Source organism: Setaria viridis, chromosome 4 (genome assembly GCF_005286985.2).
Source record: "Setaria viridis chromosome 4, Setaria_viridis_v4.0, whole genome shotgun sequence".
Taxonomy (NCBI): Eukaryota; Viridiplantae; Streptophyta; class Magnoliopsida; order Poales; family Poaceae; genus Setaria; species Setaria viridis.
The window spans coordinates 22,582,464-22,602,884 of record NC_048266.2 but is presented as its reverse complement, the minus strand read 5'-3'; the positions used below and the strand labels follow the sequence as shown (position 1 = coordinate 22,602,884).

Genomic DNA, 20,421 nt, shown 5'->3' with positions numbered 1-20,421 from the left:
AAGGAATGGGGCAGCAGAGGGGGAGGGGCCGGGAGAGGAAAGCAAAAGGGAGGGGAGGGGGTGGCGGCAGCGTAGAGAGGAGGAGGATGGGAGCGGCGCCGGTGGACTCTAGTGACTAAAGGAGAGAGGGAGGAGGATGAGGATGAGGATGAGGAGAGGATGAGAAGATAAGTGGAGAGGAGAACCTGGGAAGCGGAGAGCATTGCCTCGAGCCGCGTGACGCCCTCCTTTTGTCCCGGTTCCTGGTTGGTAATTTCAACTGGAACTTCCGGTTGGAATTACCAACCGGGACAAAAGTGTTGGGTTTTTGTCCGGTTGGAATTTCCAACCGGGATAAAAAGGGAGGATGTCGGTGCAAGATCTTTACAACCGGGACTAAAGCCCCTCCCGTCAGTGTCTTTTCGGTGCCTCATTTTTTACCCGGGACTAAGGACAGTTTAGTCACGGTCCAATATTAACCGGGACAAAAGGGGTGGATGGGAGGTCAGTAATGTCGCTCCGCATTATTAGTTTGTAGTTTTCTAGACGTATTATGGAAGGCTTTCAACTCGGATCTAACCATGAATCCTTAACGTCCAAGCATATCTTCGCATGACACCCCAAAACAAAAGGCTTCATTTTTCAACAAACATACCACCGCTATATGTATTACCTTTCGGTTTCAGTGAAAACAAAAGGTTATCCCAGTACATATTGCTCGTTGCATTGGCTCATCAGATCTGCTGTGGCTAGTCATTGGATTATGCATGCTAATATATATAGTCTTCCAAACGCAAACAGTTTGTAGATAAGAAGTGTTTCATTTGCATATTTCTCATTTGCTGCTGTCCTTGTCCCCTGATATGTCCATCCTCTATATTTTGAACGCGTTTCTACTCTCACAGCCCTTCTCTCCGTATTAAAAACGCCCAATGAGCAGGTCCGAGCATGCAGCAGGAGCAGGACAGCATCCAGCCGATATACATGCAGCCGCTGTCATCTTTTGTTCTCTTCTTCCTCGCCTGACTCACGAGATCGAGTCCACCTCTCCCTCTGAGCTGCATCAAGGAAAAGAAAAAACTGGCTCCAAAAAATACTCATCCACACAAACAGGCTCGCTGCCTACAAGCCCGCAATAATTCGCAGAAGCGACCAAGCTGCACTTGCGCTCGCGGACAAGGCCACCCATCAAACGAATCGGAGAAATCTTTGCGAGCTTGTGGTCGACATGCCTTCTCCCTTCTCCCCTAATACTCCCCGGAGAGTACTGACTTTCCATCGCACCAAATGGTCACTACTACCTCAACTGCAGCAGAGCAAAAGAAACGTTACAACAACCTACCCTTACGCGCCATTCCTTCCACTGCACTGCATTCGCGAGCTACCTGTGCTCCAACTGTATCTAGGGCTACTGGCTAGACAGTTGAGATGCTTGCAGTATCGCCGGTAAGGTGTGCCGATGCGGACGAGTGTGGCGGAGGCGCCGGCATGGAGATGGAGGAGATTGGGCCTGTGTCGGACCTGGATTTCGACTTCACGGTCGATGACATAGACTTCGGGGACTTCTTCCTCAGGCTAGAAGACGGAGATGCGCTGCCTGACCTTGAGGTCGACCCTGCCGAGATCTTCACCGACTTTGAGGCGATCGCCACCGGCAGCGATGGTGTCATGGACCAGGAGGTGCCCAGTGTCCAGCCCTTAACAGATGCGGTTCACTTAGATGCACTAGATCCATGCAGTGTTGTTCTTGGCGAGGACAATACGACGCGTGCGGATGTGGAAGAAGGGAAAGGAGAGTGCAACCATGCTGAGGAGGTGGTACCCGGGAATGGTGACTTTGGGGGCGGCGGTGGAACAGTCTTGGCTGAGGAGAAGTCGCCGTCTTCGACGACATCGTCATCGCAGGAGGCTGAGAGCCGGCACAAGTCGTCCAGCAAGCACTCTCATGGGAAGAAGAAAGCAAAGGTACGCGTGCATGTTAATTTGCAAGCAAGCCCTAACAGGAACCAAACGTTAAGGATGAGTCACGTGACACTACGTTATGCCATATTTTTTAAGGTGGATTGGACACCGGAGCTTCACCGGAGATTTGTTCAAGCGGTAGAGCAGCTGGGCATTGACAAGGCAGTGCCGTCCAGGATACTCGAGATCATGGGGATCGACTCCCTCACGCGGCATAATATAGCAAGTCATTTACAGGTCCGTGCTGATGCTTAGCATAACTCCATCACATATAGTTTCTTGCTCGAGGGCGTAGTGTTTTTCTCTCTGATGTTAGGCATTTGAATTCATTTGAAAATAAAGGTTCCATATTTGAAAACTTATATGTTCTTTGATTTGCTAGTAAACTATGTTGGGATGTACATCATAACAAATGTAATCAATCTGTAGAGATTAAAGTAAATTTTATACACAGTTACAGTTTTATGATAGACTTTTAATCATAATAAGTACAAATAAAGTTACTTTTGCTTCCACCCCAGTGGTCGATCTTGATTGTGATTCAAGTAAAAACAGTGCAAGAGTTACTAATCGCATATTTAATGTGTTTGTTGGTTATAACGACTTCTAAGTATTTTTCTAGTACAGAAAGTATGTAAAAAATAAAAATGATAGATGTATACAGTTTTTGGACCCAAACCTAACTTGCGTAGCTGTCTATACAATGCTAAAATAGAAAATATATGTTTGAAAAGGTAATTTTGAACGTAGTGTATCAAACAGAGCATGCATCCTAAATTTTTTATTTTGAATTTTAAACTTTAATGCATGTATTGTATTTCCAATGATATAGGATTATGTAAAAGCGCCGTATTTAACTACCGGTTAATGTATCCTGATAATACATACTTATGATTTATATATAGACCTTACAGCATCATAACATAGCTTTAGTCTATGATTTACATCCTGACCTTCATGAATTCGTGAAATATATGTAAACAGAAACTTAATACAGATTACTGATTTTATCATTGACCTTCAATTTCTTCTGTCATAATCAGTAGATATTGTTGTTGCAAAAAAATATGTGGCAAGAAACATCATCTACGCAACAAACTACTTGATCCTATAAAAGGAAAAAAATAATTGCCAAGTCAATAAGATGATCATTTGCCCAAACAAGTTTTGAAACAAAATGTACTTGATGCAATCTTATATGACCATCTGTTAATGTATCTCAAATTTCAAATGACCACACTATTATAGATATAACAGAGAAATACGATACGGTCTTAATTTAATGGTATCTATCTTTTCCTGGTACCACACTTCAGATATGCCCAGTTCTGTTCTTTATTCTGATATAGTTCCTCCATCCTAAATTACTTTTTGTTTTGGCTTATCTAGATACACACTTTTTTGATATGTAGCTAGGTACATACTTACATCTAGATACATATATACATAGCAGAACTGATGTATCTAGAAAAAGCAAAACGAATAGTAATTTGGGATGGAGGGAGTATATAATAAGTATTATTCATATTAGTAGAAAAACAACTGGTCCATGTTCATATGGATTGACCTATATATCATATATGCATGACACGGAACGTGTACGAGTTTGACGAATGGACTGAACTAGCCAGTTGATATATGATATTGGGTATTTGGACATTAACATGTCTTAGGAAAGTAAATGTGCCATATTAGCAAAGGCTAGTAATGTATGAATCTTCTGGCATAAGGGTACGGTTACAAGAGACAACGAGCCACACTGTTAGAGATAAGACCTTTTTTGGACTGTCACACGTCCTTTCCCTATCGCTTTTCTTAGAACGTGTATCGTAGTACTGTGTACTGTATCGGTAAGATGTGTGAGCTGTAGCTTCACCGATTGCACTGCCAGTTTGTAATTCGTAATATTTGGACCCTATGCAGTCTGTTTTAGTGGGACCTCCTGCTCACCACAAAGAGCAAAGTGTAAATGATCTAACAATTGGTATACAAATTAACAAACATGAAACATCCATATATATATATATATGAATCTCAAATTAAACATAGTTAAATTGTTGCAGAGTTTCATCTATCACAATGCAAGTTAGGTGGTGCTTGTCTAATGCATATAATTAACCACATAGTCAACTAAATCGTTGCACATTTTTTTTGTGTGTTATGGTAATTGCTAACGATTTGCTATTCAAATCTGTGCAGAAGTACCGGTCTCACAGGAAGCATATGCTTGCAAGAGAGGCGGAGGCAGCGAGCTGGACCCAGCGGCGGCAGATGTACGCTGCCGGGGGAGCCTCCACTGCCGTGAAGAGACCCGATTCCAACGCATGGACCGTGCCGACCATCGGCTTCCCTCCGCCACCGCCGCCTCCTCCTCCTCCGCATCCCATGCAGCACTTCGGAAGGCCGTTGCACGTCTGGGGCCACCCTACCCCAGGGGTAGAGTCGCCCCGCGTGCCAATGTGGCCACGGCACCTCGTCCCTCGCGCTCCAACGCCGCCGTGGGCTCCTCCTCCGCCGTCTGACCCGGCGTTCTGGCACCACCCTTACATGAGGGTACGTTTGCGTGTCATTGCCGATGCAGCATAGGGAGACTAGTGTTCTGACGGATTCCATTTTGACAGGGGCCTGCGCAGATGCCGGGTCAGATGGCTCCCTGCATGGCAGTGCCAATGCCAGCAGCGGTAAGGGTTCGTCAACAAACTGAGCTGAAATAATGGAAAATGCCATTTCATAAGGGGTGATGGAAGAGCATAATTTGACAAGCTTGATGTCCAAATTTTCAGCGATTTCCTGCTCCACCGGTGAGGGGTGTTTTGCCTTGTCCACCTCCAATGTACAGACCTCTCGTTCCTCCCGTACTAGCAAACAAGAGTCAACAAGATGCGCAGCTCCAGCTACAGACACAGCCAGTAAGTGTAATTGCACTGACATGTTTTTCAGGCAAAATTAAGACAAAATTGTCATATTTACGTATTTTGTTGCACTCTCAATTCGGTGCATCTTTTTCTTTATGAATTTTCAGTCAAGTGAGAGCATAGATGCAGCGATAGGTGATGTTTTATCGAAACCATGGCTGCCACTGCCCCTTGGCCTGAAGCCACCTTCAGTAGACAGTGTCATGGACGAGTTGCAGAGGCAAGGTGTAGCAGATGTACCTCCAGCTTGTGGATGATCTGGGAGATGGATGAATACTCGATAGCTGCTCGTCCCCTCAGTCCAACAAAAAGAATTCGTCGACATGCCTTTTTTTTCATTTTCACCAACCATCTACGGACCACTCTCTTAACTCGTGCAGGGTTAGAAAAAAAGTCTACCCTCAAGAGAAATTAACCTGAGTGCATCCATGTACGATGTGCTGTTTGTCAGAATAATGAAGTCTTCGCCCGGATCATCTGTACCTCAGATTTTAAAGTTTTCTTTTCGCTAGTAAAATGTCCGTGAAATGCTACAAATGAAATCTAGTGTCTTTTAATAACCCATTAATTAAGCAGGGGCTAAAAAAGAATCTGAAGAAAAATGTTCAGGGATACATGAGCGCACACTATTACTACAAATGACGCTTGCTAACAGATTCATTTAGTATGTATAATTATTTGAAGTAAATTCAAAAGATCTGGAGCCGCCTTCCTGTTATAAAATAGAATGAAATGAAATAAGGTAAAATTAGTGTTTGGATCGATTCACCAGCTAAATGAGGTATTTGTCAATTCTACCCCTCTCTCCCACCTCCCATCAATCCTCTCTTTCTTATCCTCCTCCTGCTCTGCTCCACGCCTCCTGCGGCGGGGCGGCGAAGGCGCAATCGGGCTCTGGGCAGAGACACACATGCGCCCTGGTGGTTGGTGGCCCGGTAGTAGGGTATGTAGCCTCTTGCACCCGTGCGGCTCGTAGGGGCACAGGAGGTGGAGGCATGGAGCTTGCTGTAGAAGATGTCGAGGCCGGGGCAGAGCGCAGGTGTTGACCTAGAGCTTCGTGCAGCAGCCGCCGCAAGCTAGGTGACCAACCACTCACTGGTGAGAGATCACAGCTAATAGTAGTAGGGTATTGCGTCGCCATGTCTCTGACCTGGTAGATGGGGCACTTTAAGGCGAGGGAACAGCAAGCAGCAGAGCCTAGCCTTGTCCACCACCAGCGCAATTGTTAGCCTTCTCGTGCTCGGTGCCACCGGCGATCGAGCACCAAATGAAACAATGACTCCTGCTTCGCGGGCCTTGCTTTCCTGCTTTTCATGGTTGGTCGCTATGGGGCCCAACAGTTGTGGCGCCTCTTCATTCGCCCCCTCGCCGCCGGTCGTGCCGCTCCCCACCAAAGGCGGCTTCATCGCCGTGCTTGACGAGAGAGGTGCGGAGAGGAAGGAACCGATCACTGCAGCAGCGCTGGCGTTGCTGCCTTGAATAACTGCCAGCGGGAGAGGACTGGAGGCGGAGGTGGGTGTTGATGGCAGTTAGCACGCCAATTTATGTACCGCAAGCGTATGAAGTAGTTGTAGCTCTTGCCTTAGAGTAATCCACTAAGTTTTATCAATCTGTGGAAGAAGTGAATTTGCATGCTTAACTAAGGGCTAATCTATGTAACTGAAGGTTCTTTGTATATGATGAGATTGAACTAACAAAAGAACTAGTGACTTAGATTAAAGCGGATAGAGAGTATGGATGTAAACAAGATAGATAAAATGCTTGTCCTAGGGATCTAGGATCACTTGTAGATGTAATCACCATGCATGAAAGAATTGATCTAAGTGTTATTGTGAGTGGATGTGAACCATGCCCAACACATTCCCTCTCGCATGTTGTCACTACACGAGGGTACTCAAATATTGAATGATAAGAACACGGCTTGATGATCATTCTAGGTAAGCAAATAAATAACCCAAATAGCGCTGGCTAGCCATTACATGAAAGAGCCACATCAAGATATGATAGATAACAAATAGATGTTAAACAAGAGGTTCAACGACTACAAATCAAGATCTCCATACAACCCTAAGGACAAATAAAGACTTTACCCCATGATCTTACACATGTTGATAGAATTCTGGGTAAAGGTTGCTCTATAGATCAACTAGACTAAAGATGATGATGAACAGGGGCAGAAAAGCCCCAGGTCGATCGGCCTAGGCACCTCCAAGCCTATCGGTTTGGGAGGTTTCTTCCTCCTCTGTTGCTCCGCTTCGAGTGGCTTCTCGTAGATCCAATCTTCTCTCCATTTTTCCTCCTTGTGACGGTGTTGGATGGTGTTTATGTGGTGTTTTCTCCTCTATCTCCAACTTTCCTCCTTGAAGTCCAAGAGGTGGTATTTAGAGTCTTCAATAGGAGGTGGCTCTAGGTCAATGTTGGTGAAAAAACCCTAGATATCATCGTAGACTTCACGCTGAAGAAACGGGAGGTCGACCGGACCCTGGAATAGGCTAGGCCAATTAGCCCAGTGGGTCCCAGGATGATCAGCCTGGGCCCTTCCTAGCCCTCCTAGTCCTCTCCTTCTTCGTGCTGGCTTCCCTCGACGACCCATGTCCAAATATCCATTAAGCTACTTGGAGTACATGTCATGGAGGTCGGGCGATTCAAATCAGCCTAGATATTACGGCATACGTATTGTAATCCAACTTAGATTACCTTCCATCTAACAACCCACTAGATTAGATTCAAACCGAGTTGTAATGCGGCCAAGGGCGACTCTCAAGGGTACCTCATCTCAATTCTCAAGCAATAGAAACCACCAGAATATAGGACATAGGGTATTACTCTTCCGAGGCCCGAACCTATCTAAACCCTTGTATTCTCGCGATCACCTTCTAGTTCCTGGTTTCGCAATCTTCACTGCCTTATCAACCACTTGGGTAACCCCCTGGTGCACTGTCGCGCTGCTAAATCCGATAGTTGGCGCGCCAGGTAGGGGTGATTGTGAGATCCTCCCCAGCGAGCTTGACGGCATCTCGCCCCAGCGTCATCTTCCCCGAGAGCACAAAGGACTTCCTCACGCTTGCCCACCCACCCATGCCCTCCAACCAAATCGCGACAACATCCATCTACAACCTCCTCGCTCAAGTGATCTTGATGGCAATAATCATCAGCAAACCAGTGTCTCTTGAATTGGCGGATGCTCTAGCTCCATGGGCCTCGGCCACCATGTGCACCGAGCAGATGACACGTGGCCGTTGTGATCTAATCGCTTCGGTGATCCATGAGAACGGTGCAAGGCTACTAGAGATGTGAAAGCAACGTCAGGTTATTGCAGAACCGTGATTTGATGAGGCGGTGGCCATAAAGCCAGCGTGTCATCGCACAACACCATCAAGCTGGCCCCTTGAGCATATAGATCAAGGGGGCTCACGTGTGCTGGCATGCGCGTAGCATGGATGTGTAGGATGGTATGCAAATACATCCAAACAAAGGAGGCCCGGGTGGAGCAATTAATGTGAGAGGCAGATACCTACAGCTATTACCGTGCATGGATCACAAGGTCGGGGCAGCTATGGGCCCTATAAATCAACATCAAGCTTCATGACTCAGCACCAACGTTCCACGACCCCAACTACAACACCATGCTTTGCTGCTCATACAATCAGCATCACCAACATGCCGCCACCTGCTCCAACCGATCAGATCTGATGAACCAGTCGGGGAAGAATCCCACACCATCAAGAACCAGTCGGGAACCAACCCCGACTGGTTAGCTTCATCGCAGACCACCTAGCTGACCACGACGATCAAGATGACTCTTGGGAGCTTCTAAGCCTAAACATGAAGATGACACGTGGGTTCTCCGACTCGACCATGAATCAAGCTAAGTCTTATTTACAATGAAATATTTTTTGGCTTCCATATACCTTCATACGCCTCACTCCTTCATGTCTCCATGTCTCCATGACTTTTGCCGACCATCTCGGCTCCTCTGTGTCTCTGTGACTTTCATCGACCACCTTGGCTGCACCCCGACTACTTATACAGCTTGGTCCGTCCACTACACAGGTGGTCGGGGGCTACACCCCACGGGTGCCCACTGCCCAGCTCATGCTGGTGCTTTTCCGCACAGTTTTGAATGCTTTGCGGCTTGTCCGTCTTCTCTTAACGGTTGCTAAAGTACTCGGGTAGCATACGCCTTAATCCTTGAAACCTTGACTCATCCTGCGCGTCTCCTATATGTGAGCATCGAGTCAGCCCCAACGCTATAGCCTGAGATAAGCCATCCTCTCTGTGAGTAGTGGTCAGCAGGGTTAGGTGCTTCACTGTAACTGGCTAACTACTTGGGGAAATTACACGAACTACAACAGTAGGACGTGCAAGAATTTACTTCTACAGTGAATTAAACTTCCAATTTGTTCAATTATTAAACGATCTACACTATGCTACATAATGTTTGTATTGTCCTTTTACAGCTCAAAAACTACACAGCATGCCTCCCGTCACCCGGCCGACTTTTTTTGGCTCGGGGCGGGAGGCGACTTGGCGTACTTCCACGGCTCATCCGGCTCCCAGGCTAGGGGGCTGGGCGCCGCATATGACTCGGCGTGCCTCCCATCACCTGGCCGACCTCTCTGGCTTGGGGCAGGATGCGACTCGACGAGCCTCCTGCTGCTCAGCTGACCTCTCTAGCTCGGGGTAGTAGGCGACTCGATGTGCTTCCACGACTCGTCCTGCTCCCAGGCTTAGGGGATGGGCGCCGCAGATGACTCAGCATGCCTTCCGTCGCCCGATTGACCTTTTTGGCTCGGGGGCGGGAGGCAACTTGGCATGCTTCTATGGCTCGGCTAGCTCCCAAGCTCGGGGGTTGGGCGTCATAGACAACTTGGCGTGCCTCCCGTCACCTAGCCGATCTCTCTCGCTCGGGGTGGGAGGCGACTCGACGTGCTTCCGCGACCGTCTAGGTCCCAGGCTCGGGGGCTGGGTGCTGCAGATGCCTCAACGTGCCTCTCGTCGCCCGGCCGACCTCTCTGGCTCGGGCCGGTATGCGATTCGGCTCATGCTCGGGGGTGGGCGTCTACTTCTGGTCAGCGTGCCTCCGTGGCTTCACCTATCCTTGTGCTCGGGCACTAGGACCTGCTTTTGCATAAATTTTGTCTTCTTTTTTGACCATTGGACTGATTATACTAATCACTTCAATGCTCGTGGGCTACTCCATATGGATAGGCACTCCATGTCCTTCGCTTCGACTTACTGGATGCCCGTCATCCATCAACTCGGCACTCGACTTCGCTCTACGCATATGGCTTTGCGTTTGCTCGGATTTTCTTCTTTCTTGAGCACTGCGCAGCCTCTCCATCACTATTACACCATCGCAGCTTCAACCGACCACATTTCAAGCTTCGTTGCGATGACCTCAAGTTCCTGTTTGCCTACACATCGCTCGGGGGCTTGAGGTATATGGTTACCCCATGGGTCCCCACCAACCAATATGCTGGCCCGTCTTGGCAAGTGGGCCCACCCGACCAGAACGTGCGGGCTAAGGATATGAAGATACTTGGAGTACAAGTCAAGGAGGTCAGGTAATTCAAATCAGCCCGGATATTACGGGATACGTATTCAGATTACCTTCTATGTAACCACTGACTAGAATAGATTAAAACCGACTTGTAACCTTAGGTCATCAGGCTATATAAGGTGGCCAAGGGCACCTCTCGAGGGCACCTCATCTCAATTCTTAAGCAATACAAACCACCAGAGTACAGGACGTAGGATATTACTCTCCGGAGGCCTGAACCTATCTAAACCCTCATGTTCTCGCGATCACCTTCGAGTTCTTGGTTTCGCAATCCTCCCTACCTACAAATCAACTACTTGGTTAACCCCCTAGTGGACTGCCGAGCTACTGAATCTGACAAGCTCTTTATGCAAACCCCCCTTAATTATGTCATATTTCCTGTCATAATGCAATACACTCAAAAATACAATACATATGCAATAATGGGGTTATTTCAGGTGCCAAGTGGCGGGTTAGCATAAGATTAAGCGTGAAAACACTAGTTAAATGGCACTAAAAGTGTGTCAATAATGGGCATCAACAATCCCCCCCCGCTTAGCTCTTGCTCATCCTCGAGTAAGTCAGGTGACTATAAACTTCTCCAACAGGGTTGAACAAAGATCTTGAATCAAACCTTGAGCAAGCGAGTCAAGTACCTAGCCTTTAAACAAACACCAGAGGAGCAGCAAAGGTAATCAAAGTATGGGTGTTCAAAAATTTACCTAAGCAAAGATTCCCCCATAGCTATTATTCAAAACTAAGTACTTAAAGAATCAACTACACTTACTTTCTGGCTCTCTTCGAAGGATGTTTCTTTCGTCATAAAACAATATCCCTACAACAAAATTGAAACAAGAACCCTTTTCCAGGTGCTTACATGTCACTCAAAAGAATGGTGGCTATCCTACTTATTTGCAAGCTCTCATCTCTCAAAAGTCACTCAATTATATGGTAGAGCTTGGGTAAGGCTAGCTAGAATCAACACTTATATTATCAAATTAAGAAAACCCTCTAGTGGTGGCCTACCTTCTGAGCCATTGATCATAACAACATCCACATAATGTGAGGTTTTCAAGGATGAGAAGATATAGAATGGTGGACATGTGCAAAGGCAAACAAAATAGTGATTCTGCGGCACAAGTGATATCCTCGTTGTCAGATTACACATGGTTGGAATGAAAATCTGTTATGTAAACAAGTTCATCTTTTCTTTGCACCTCTCTTGATCTTCATGACAGTAAAAACTCCTCCTTTATTTCTTTCTTCCTTCTCCTATTATTTCTTTTTCCTTTTCTCAATACTTTTCTTTCTTTCTTTTCTCTGAACCTCCTCTAAACACCACACCATAAAACATTAGTTTTAGATCCTTCCAGAGACCTTCCAAGATTTTTTCGCGCATGAACCAAGGCAAAGGAACCCAACACCGATCAGCCTGGAGGGGACCAAGCCGATCGACTTGGCCTCTCCTTTCCTCCCTTTTGGCTCAACTTTCTGGTGAAACTTCCTTTTCTCGTATCTTTCCTTATTTTTCATAAAGCTCAACCAGAAACATAATAGATCTTCAATTATTGGGTTGTGTTCAAGGAACAGGTAATAAAATTGAGAAATATTTGGTTCAGATTTAGGAATTCAGTAGAAAATATGATTATTCTACTAAAGAACTCTCATTACTGAATATCGACGAGGCTAGAAATCAGAGATGGTAAAAGGATATGATCAATGCTCATAATTAAAGCAAACCAATGCAAGAGAGAGCGATCCTAACTCAATTCAAAGTGTTAAATCTGTTATGGTGGTATGAATAAATCTTTTTAGGCATTGGGTAGGATCAATAATAACTCTCAACCTGGTTAAAGAACTTGATCAATCTTGTTTTTGTAGAGGTTTTTAGATAAGCAATAAATTTTAAATCACCTCCGATTTAAGCCTTACTCATAAAGCATAATCAAAACTGAAGCACTTGATCATCATAAAGCATGAGTATTGCATCAACAAATTAGTTACTAAAACTCCACAACTAAGATTTAGAATTCAAGAAAATGCTCATGATCCAAAGTTGTAAACACAAAATAAAAGACAAGCAAGCCAAGGTAGACACTAAAAATACTCGCACGATCCTCGAATTTTATTAATGCTTCTTTTCATAAAGACGTTAAAGTAGCGATCTAGGCCTAAGTTTTCCGAGAAGCTTAAGAAGACTACTACTTTATCTACTTTTGATTGAAATAAAAACACTAATTTAGACTCTCACATGACTTGACTCAACCAAGCTAGATCCAAAAACTCCCTACGAGCAGTGATCTCCCCCCCCCAACGCTTAAAATCTACGACATCCTCGTCGTGACCATATAAAGTACAAAGGGAGAGACACCCCTAAACGCACTAGTGACACTGCTTGCACACGACACGATTGCTGCTTCCTTCGTCATTAGCTCTGTTCTTCCTCATGTTGCCACACATCCTGAAGAGCTTCCTCACATTCCTCTGCAAGAACTTGAAGTCGTCCTCTTGATGGCGATCACTGTCTGCGACCTTCTGGTCCAAATCTTGCAAGGCTTCCATGGTGTCATCGACGGCATTGAAGAGATAGTGGATGTTCTTCCTGCAAGCGGTGCAACACGTACGATCATGCTCCTTCGGTTCCGACATGTCGGCTTCTGGATCCTTCTCCTTGCTCTTGTCTAGATGGCGGTCCTCTTGCTCCTTACTTTTCTTTATCTCATCAGCCCAATCCTAGTATGTGTTAGCATCTTCTTCATCATCACGGCCTACAGCACCCCATGATCCAGAGCTCCTATCATCCTCCGAGTCGCTATCACCTCCATAGTCAGCCAGCAAGTACTCGAGCTTCTTCTCCACATAGCTCTTGCACTTGATCTCGAGGAGACATGCTAAACACCTTGTGGGCGCGATGACAGCCTCCTCCTCCTTCTTTGACGCTTCATCATCACTTGATAGGATGATGAACTTGCGATCCACGAGCTTTCCAGACAACGCCTTTCATCCAATGCTGATGTGAGCAATATGAGTGGTCCTTGGCGGAGTTTTGGGACCCAACTAACACCTCTTGGGTTCCATGTGAAGGGCGAAGGCAGCGGCCAAAGGAGGGGGTGGTGCCGATTTGTCTGGGGAGGTCAGGCTGATCGACCTGACCTCCCCCGGCACCGGTTGCTGCCTCCTCTCCTCTCCCGAGCTCCTGGACGTTGCCATTGCACCTTTTTTTCTAGTTTGGTGGATCTGAATTGCTTGTGTAGATGCGAAACTCGAGCTCCAATTGACCTCATTATATACTCTTGAAGTCTTGGCCAAGGATCCATACATTTCCAAAAACTTCCTCGCCCCTTCCCGCAAAAATTCACTTCCATAATCTATCATTACCAAAGATGGGAAAGAGGAAAATGAATTGGAGGTGAAAACCTCCCAGGGCGATCAACCTGGGTGGCTCTAGGCCGATCGGCTAGGGGTTTTTTGACCCCTTTGCCCTTCTCTTTTTCGTGGCAGCGCGTATGTCTAAAAATATATATAACTTTTTGAGTCCCACATAAAAATTCAAATGAAAATAATAGAATTTAAGATATAGTATGTACAAGGTACATGTTTTAGTGTCATCAGGCTTGACATGGTCGTTCTTCCTCTATGGTGTAAACATCAACCTAATTGATAGGCACAATGTCAAGTTCCAACAATACCTTTAGTCACTATTCATTCACAATATATTTATCTCCCTTGACGTTCATAATTTTTACCGCTTCTGTAGGTGATACAGAATGAACCATGTATGGTCCGTTCCACTTGCTCATCAATTTTCCTTTACCGAAGAGTTTGAACCTAGAGTTGAACAGTAGTACTTTGCCTCCTTCTTTGAATTCTTTCTTGTGAAGCCTTTTATTGAACCACGTCTTTATTCTCTCCTTATAAATGTTTGCACTGTCGTAAGCTTTATGCCTCATTTCTTCTAGTTCAGTGATCTGAATTCTTCTTTTTACTCTTACAACATCAACATCAACATTCATGTCCTTTATATCCTAATAAGCTTTATGTTTGAGTTCAATGGGAAGGTGCCATATTTTTCCATAGACAAATAATACAAGGTCAAACCTATAAGATACAGGATGCCCGACCTTCTCAAAGTAGAATCTGGATGTGCCTTGAAATTCGACAAATTGTGTGAACAACACGCTGCCCGTGCAACACACCTTTCACCTCGAATTCGCAAAACCACACAGTTGATAAGCAATCCACTTGATCACATAGATGTGAATTGAATTGCCCCCTCAATTCCCAGCGGAAAAGCAAGAACAATCTTATGGCAGGAACTCCCAATTCCCTATCAAGTTATCGGTTTGCAAGAGGCTAAACCCTAGATGGGAACAAGAGCATATGCTGCAAGTTTTGATGAATAATAAATGTGGTCTGACCTCTCAGGTCGTGTATGTGGTTATATATAACTCTACAATAGTTTCGAGCCGACTTGGACTCGACTATGTTACAAAACAGAAAACCCAAATTACAACCGACGCCTTGCTCTGATGATTGTACCCTCCTCAGAATGAATATGATAGAAGGGCCAGATCTGTTTGAAAGTTTATGAAATAAGCTTTCTAATGACTATTTACTCACCCCAATCCGACTTCATATGGAGGAGTTATGCTATTTTTACTCCATGTCAGTCTGGTGGGTCCAAACCGAGTCCGAACCAAATTAAACTCCTTCTATCTTTTGTCTTCGTGATTGGCTCAGCTTGAATCCATGCAGGACCACAATAGGATGTCTCCCACACCCTTTGAACTTTCCTTCTAGTGCTGGAACTGTCCTCACTCTCCTCCCTCATGATTCCATCATCAGATGCTTGTGTTGTTAGGCACAACTTCATTTCAGCAAGCCTCTTGTTTTGTTCCTTGGTCTTGACCTCCAATGATACTAGTCCTTCAAACCTGAGAACAAGCAAAGTACATGCATTAGGTAGTATACTATCCTCATCAAAAATATGTACATTAGTAAGGAACAGATTCAGCTTATTTTGTATTTCCCATGCACGTGCTTGTGTTATTGGTCCTTTGTATGCATTGGGAATATTGTCTTGATTATTCGATGCAGCAGCCATAGTAGAAGAATGTGAGGATCTTGGGAGATCCTCATCATCATCCCCCTCTTGAAAAGGATTCGTCCTCGAATCTGATTGTTCTGGTCCAAAAAATGGAGATAAGTTAGCAACATTAAATGTGTTACTCACCTTGTATTTATCTTCCGGAAGCTCTATCTTGTAAGCATTATCATTGATCTTCTCAAGAACTCTGAATGGACCATCACCACGTGGCATAAGCTTGGATTTGTGCTTCTCGGGAAAACGGTCCTTGCGAAGGTGCACCCAAACTAAATCACATTGTTCAAACAACATCTTTTTTCTGATTTTGTTTGCTTTTTCAACATAGTAACGTGCCTTCTTTGCAATTTCTTCCTTTATCTTCACATGTATTTTCTTCACATAATCAGCCCGCTTTGATGCTTCCAGGTTAGCACGCTCTTGATGTGGTAGCAGTAATAAATCTAGTGGTGTAATTGGATTGAATCCATACACCACCTCAAACGGACTAAACTGAGTAGTAGAATGCACTGCTCTATTGTATGCACTGCTCTATTGTATGCACTGCTCTATTGTATGCAAACTCCACACTGCGCAAACAATCTTCCCACTCTCTTAAATTTTTCTTGAGCATTGTCCGCAGCAACATTGAAAGTGTTCGATTCATCACCTTGGTTTGTCCATCGATTTGTGGGTGACAAGTTGTCAAAAATAGCAACTTGGTCCCAAGCTTAGCCCACAAAGTTTTCTAAAAGTAGCTCATAAATTTGACATCACGATCTAAAACAGTAGTACGTGGCACTCCATGCAAACGAACAACTTCCCTAAAAAATAGATCAGCTACATGCGATGCATCGTCGCTTTTGTGATAGGGAATAAAATGTGCCATTTTTGAGAACCTATCAACAATAACAAATACTGAATCCCTCCCCCACTTAGTCTTGGGTAATCCTAAAATAAAATCCATGCTAATATCCTAAAACTGGTAATGGAGTGTACAAGCTGTGAGGGTTCAGTTTTGATTTTGCTTTATGATAGGTTATGCACCTCTGCACATACCTCTCGACATCATGCTGCATCTTAGGCCAATAAAAATTCTTGGACAGCAGAATTTAAGTCTTTTGTCTCCCAAAATGCCCCATCAAACCACCAACATGTGATTCCTGCAGTAATAAAAAACGCATGGACGATTTAGGAACACAAAGCTTATTAGCTCTAAACAAAAACCCATCATGCAAGTGATATTTTTCCCAACCTTTCTCAACCTTACACATTGAAAATGGTTCTGAAAACTCACGATCAGCAGCATATAATTCCCTCAAAATCTCTAAACCTAGAACCTTAACTTCTAATTGATTTAGAAGTGTACTTTTCCTAGATAATGCATCAGGAACAATGTTCTCTTTTCCCTTTTTGTAACGCACAACATATGGAAAAGATTCAATGAATTCAACCCACTTAGCATGTCTACGATTCAGATTAGCTTGACCCTTTAAATATTTCAAAGCTTCATGATCAGAATGTATAATAAATTCTTTTGGCTAAATATAATGTTGCCAAGTTTCTAGAACATGCACTAGAGCATACAGCTCTTTGTCATAAACAGGATAGTTCAATTGAGCACCATCAAGTTTCTCACTAAAATAGGCAACCGGTTTACCATCTTGCATCAAAACACCACCAATACCAATTCGACTAGCATCACATTCAACCTCAAAGGCTTTAGTGAAATTAGGTAAAACAAGCAATGGTGCTTCAGTTAACCACTTTTTCAGTTCATTAAAAGAATTTTCTTGTGCCTTACCCCATATAAAAGGCACACCCCTCTTTGTCAATTCATGCAATGGGGCTACAATAGTGCTAAAATCTTTCACAAAATGTCTATAGAAACCTGCTAGACCATGAAAGCTTTGCACTTGACTAACATTAGCAGGTGTAGGCCAATGTTTAAATGTTTCAACATTAGATCCATCAACTTCTACACCCTGTCCAGAAACAACATAACCAAGAAACACCACTTTATCTTTACAAAAAGAGCACTTATCAATATTAGCAAACAAGTATTCAGATCTGAGCACTTCTAGCACTTGCCTAATGTGATCAAGATGTTCATCCATTGTTCGGCTATATATCAGCATATCATCAAAATACACAACTACAAACTTCCCTATGAAAGCTCTCAAAACATGGTTCATTAAATGCATGAAGGTACTAGGTGCATTAGTTAAACCAAAAGGCATTACTAACCACTCATACAAGCCAAATTTAGTTCTTAAGGTTGTTTTCCACTCATCACCTTCTTTCATTCGAATCTGATGGTACGCACTACGTAGATCAATTTTAGTAAAATAACAGCACCACAAAGTTGAATTTAGGAAAAGAGTTTCTACCTCCACTGGATGTGATGCATGCAGAAAATGAGTAGATCTTGGCTTTGCATCTTCTTGCACATGTAGTTCAGCCTTGGTAGCTTGATGCACCAGCTACACAACATTGTTATATGGCTGGAAATTGACAATTTGCTTGATAGAGTAATTCACACCTGCAAGGAAACATGCCATAGTTTGCTCTTCATCTTCTTGAACCTTGGCTCGAATCATGGCCTGTTCCATGTCTTTGTAGTATTCCTCCACAGAGCAAGACCCTTGCTTTAAATTCTGCAATTTATCAAAAAGGTCACGTTTGTAATAGCTAGGAACAAAATGTGCCCTCATCTCTCGCTTCATCTCTGCCCATATAGCAGCAAGAGGTTCATTGTTCTGCTCTCTTTGGTTCAACACTTGTTCCCACCAGATCAGCACATAATCATCAAACTTGAGTGATGCCATCTATAACTTGGTGTCTTTGGTGTAATTGTGCATTCGAAAAATTTTCTCTACTTTCAAGTCCCAAGTTAGATATGCTTCAGGATCATTAGTCCCACAAAACTTAGGAATAGTAATCTTAAGCTTCCTAAATCTGTCTTCAAATCTATTAGTTGTTTGATGCGCTCAAATCCACCATCATGATGTTCACCAAAAAAGGTGTTGCGATAGCAAAAATGGCCACGACCTCTTCTGTTGCCACTTCCCTGCCCATCTCCACGTCCATGTGGATGGACAGGATTGGTAACATCATGTTCACGAGTTCTTGTTCTTCCAATTGTAAACAAGCAGCACGTTCCTCATCTGTTTCACCTTTAGTTGACCTATGAACACTTTCTTCCTTCTCATCATCTTGGATTAGATTCCTCACATCAGTGACAATGTCATGCCTTAGTTTCACCATGTGTTCATTAGCTTGCTCCTTAAAATCTTTAACAGTTTTCTTGATTTCTTCAGATAGCTTCTCTGTCTTATCTCGTAGTTCATTCAGCCCCGAAGTCATCTCCTTTCGCAGCACATCTCACAATGGATTGTACTGGAGACGAGTCACAGGTTCATTATCATTTCCTTTCCCATCAACATCTTTTGCTCCGCTAGTTCCTATCATAGTTAAATTCCTATCTACTACAACAAGTGTATATGTGGAAAAAAATGTGGAAAGCACTCAACCTCACCCTCTTACCACTCGAAGTTCTTACCTTCCGATGAGACAAGGGGTTGATCACACTCTGGTGGTAGTGATAAAATCAAAAGGTGATGGTTAAGCAAATTCAATATTCAGGGGTAATTGCACGAATAGTAAATATGTGGAGCTTGGAGGGCTATGTTTATCCTAGAAAATCTGCACTCTTGATGTTGTCTCGTTAAGTAGTAATCCAAACTAGAACATGATGCTTAGTTGCTGGTCAAAGATAAATTGATCTTGATGCAACCAAGGAATGAGCTATACAATCTGAAATCAAGAAATAAGAGCTCACGTTGCACAAGATATGGAGAGACCTAAAGATGATTGCTCATACAGACAATTAGGGCTACAAGATTTGCACAATGTCACAGCATATTAAATCTGATCAACAGCAAATATGTAATAAATGTGGTGACCAAAGCACGTTCTTTATTTCTTTTTTTCTTACTGAATTCTTTTCTTTTTTTCTTCCTCTTTTGTTTTTGCTACTATGGTCAACACAGCAGATTTATAATATGATTCACAAAGGTGATTATGTGCAAAGCCATCGAGCAACTTCCTACAACTAGTCTCAGTAGGTTCAAAGTTGTCACAATGGATAGATTTTGGCTCACTATTTTTTTATTTTCGAATTCATAAACTCCGAACAGAATAGAAAACTTGACACGATGAAATAAGAAAAAAAAGAATAGCATAAAAGGACACGCAAAGGAATTATGATCGTCAAGCTAAACACGATTCCAATGACTAAAACCTAACAAAACTCACAAGATTAATAGATTGCAAACTAAGGGTTGATATTTTTTTAGGTTTTGTATAGGATAGTAAACAAATACGTACCTAGGGTAAAGATCCTACTGATAAAACCTTGCTCTGATTACCAAGATGATACGGGATGCCTGACCTTCTCGAAGTAGAATCTGGATATACCGTGAAATCCGATGAATTGTGTGAACAACACGCTACCCGTGCAACAAACCTTTCGCCTCGAATTCACAAAACCACACGGTTGGTAAGCAATCCACTCAACCACGTAGAAGTGAATTGAATTGCCCCCTCAATTCCCAATGGAAAAGCGAGAACAATCTTAAGGCAGGAACTCCCAATTCCCTATCTAGTTATCGGTCTCCAAGAGGCTAAACCCTAGATGAGAACAACAGCATATGCTGAAAGTTTTGATGAATAATAAATGTGGTCTAACCTCTTAGGTCATGTACATGGTTATATATAACCCTACAATAGTTTTGGGCTGACTTGGACTCGACTATGTTACAAAACAGAAAACCTAAGTTACAACCGATGCCTTGCTTCGATGATTGTGGCCACCTCAGAAGGAATATGATAGTAGGGCCAATGAGTATTTACTCACCCCAATCCGACTTCATATGGAG

At 43.8% G+C, this 20,421-nt stretch overlaps 1 protein-coding gene across 1 annotated transcript; it reads left to right on the top strand.

The window, feature by feature from the left end:
• Positions 1 to 1,233: 1,233 nt before the first annotated feature.
• Positions 1,234 to 5,343, top strand: LOC117853798 (probable transcription factor GLK1). The gene is made up of 6 exons (XM_034736085.2): positions 1,234 to 1,944; positions 2,038 to 2,178; positions 4,141 to 4,494; positions 4,563 to 4,622; positions 4,725 to 4,850; positions 4,964 to 5,343. Exons 1-6 carry the CDS (start codon positions 1,408 to 1,410, stop codon positions 5,111 to 5,113), a joined length of 1,368 nt encoding a protein of 455 aa, XP_034591976.1. The 5' UTR covers positions 1,234 to 1,407; the 3' UTR covers positions 5,114 to 5,343.
• Positions 5,344 to 20,421: the final 15,078 nt, after the last annotated feature.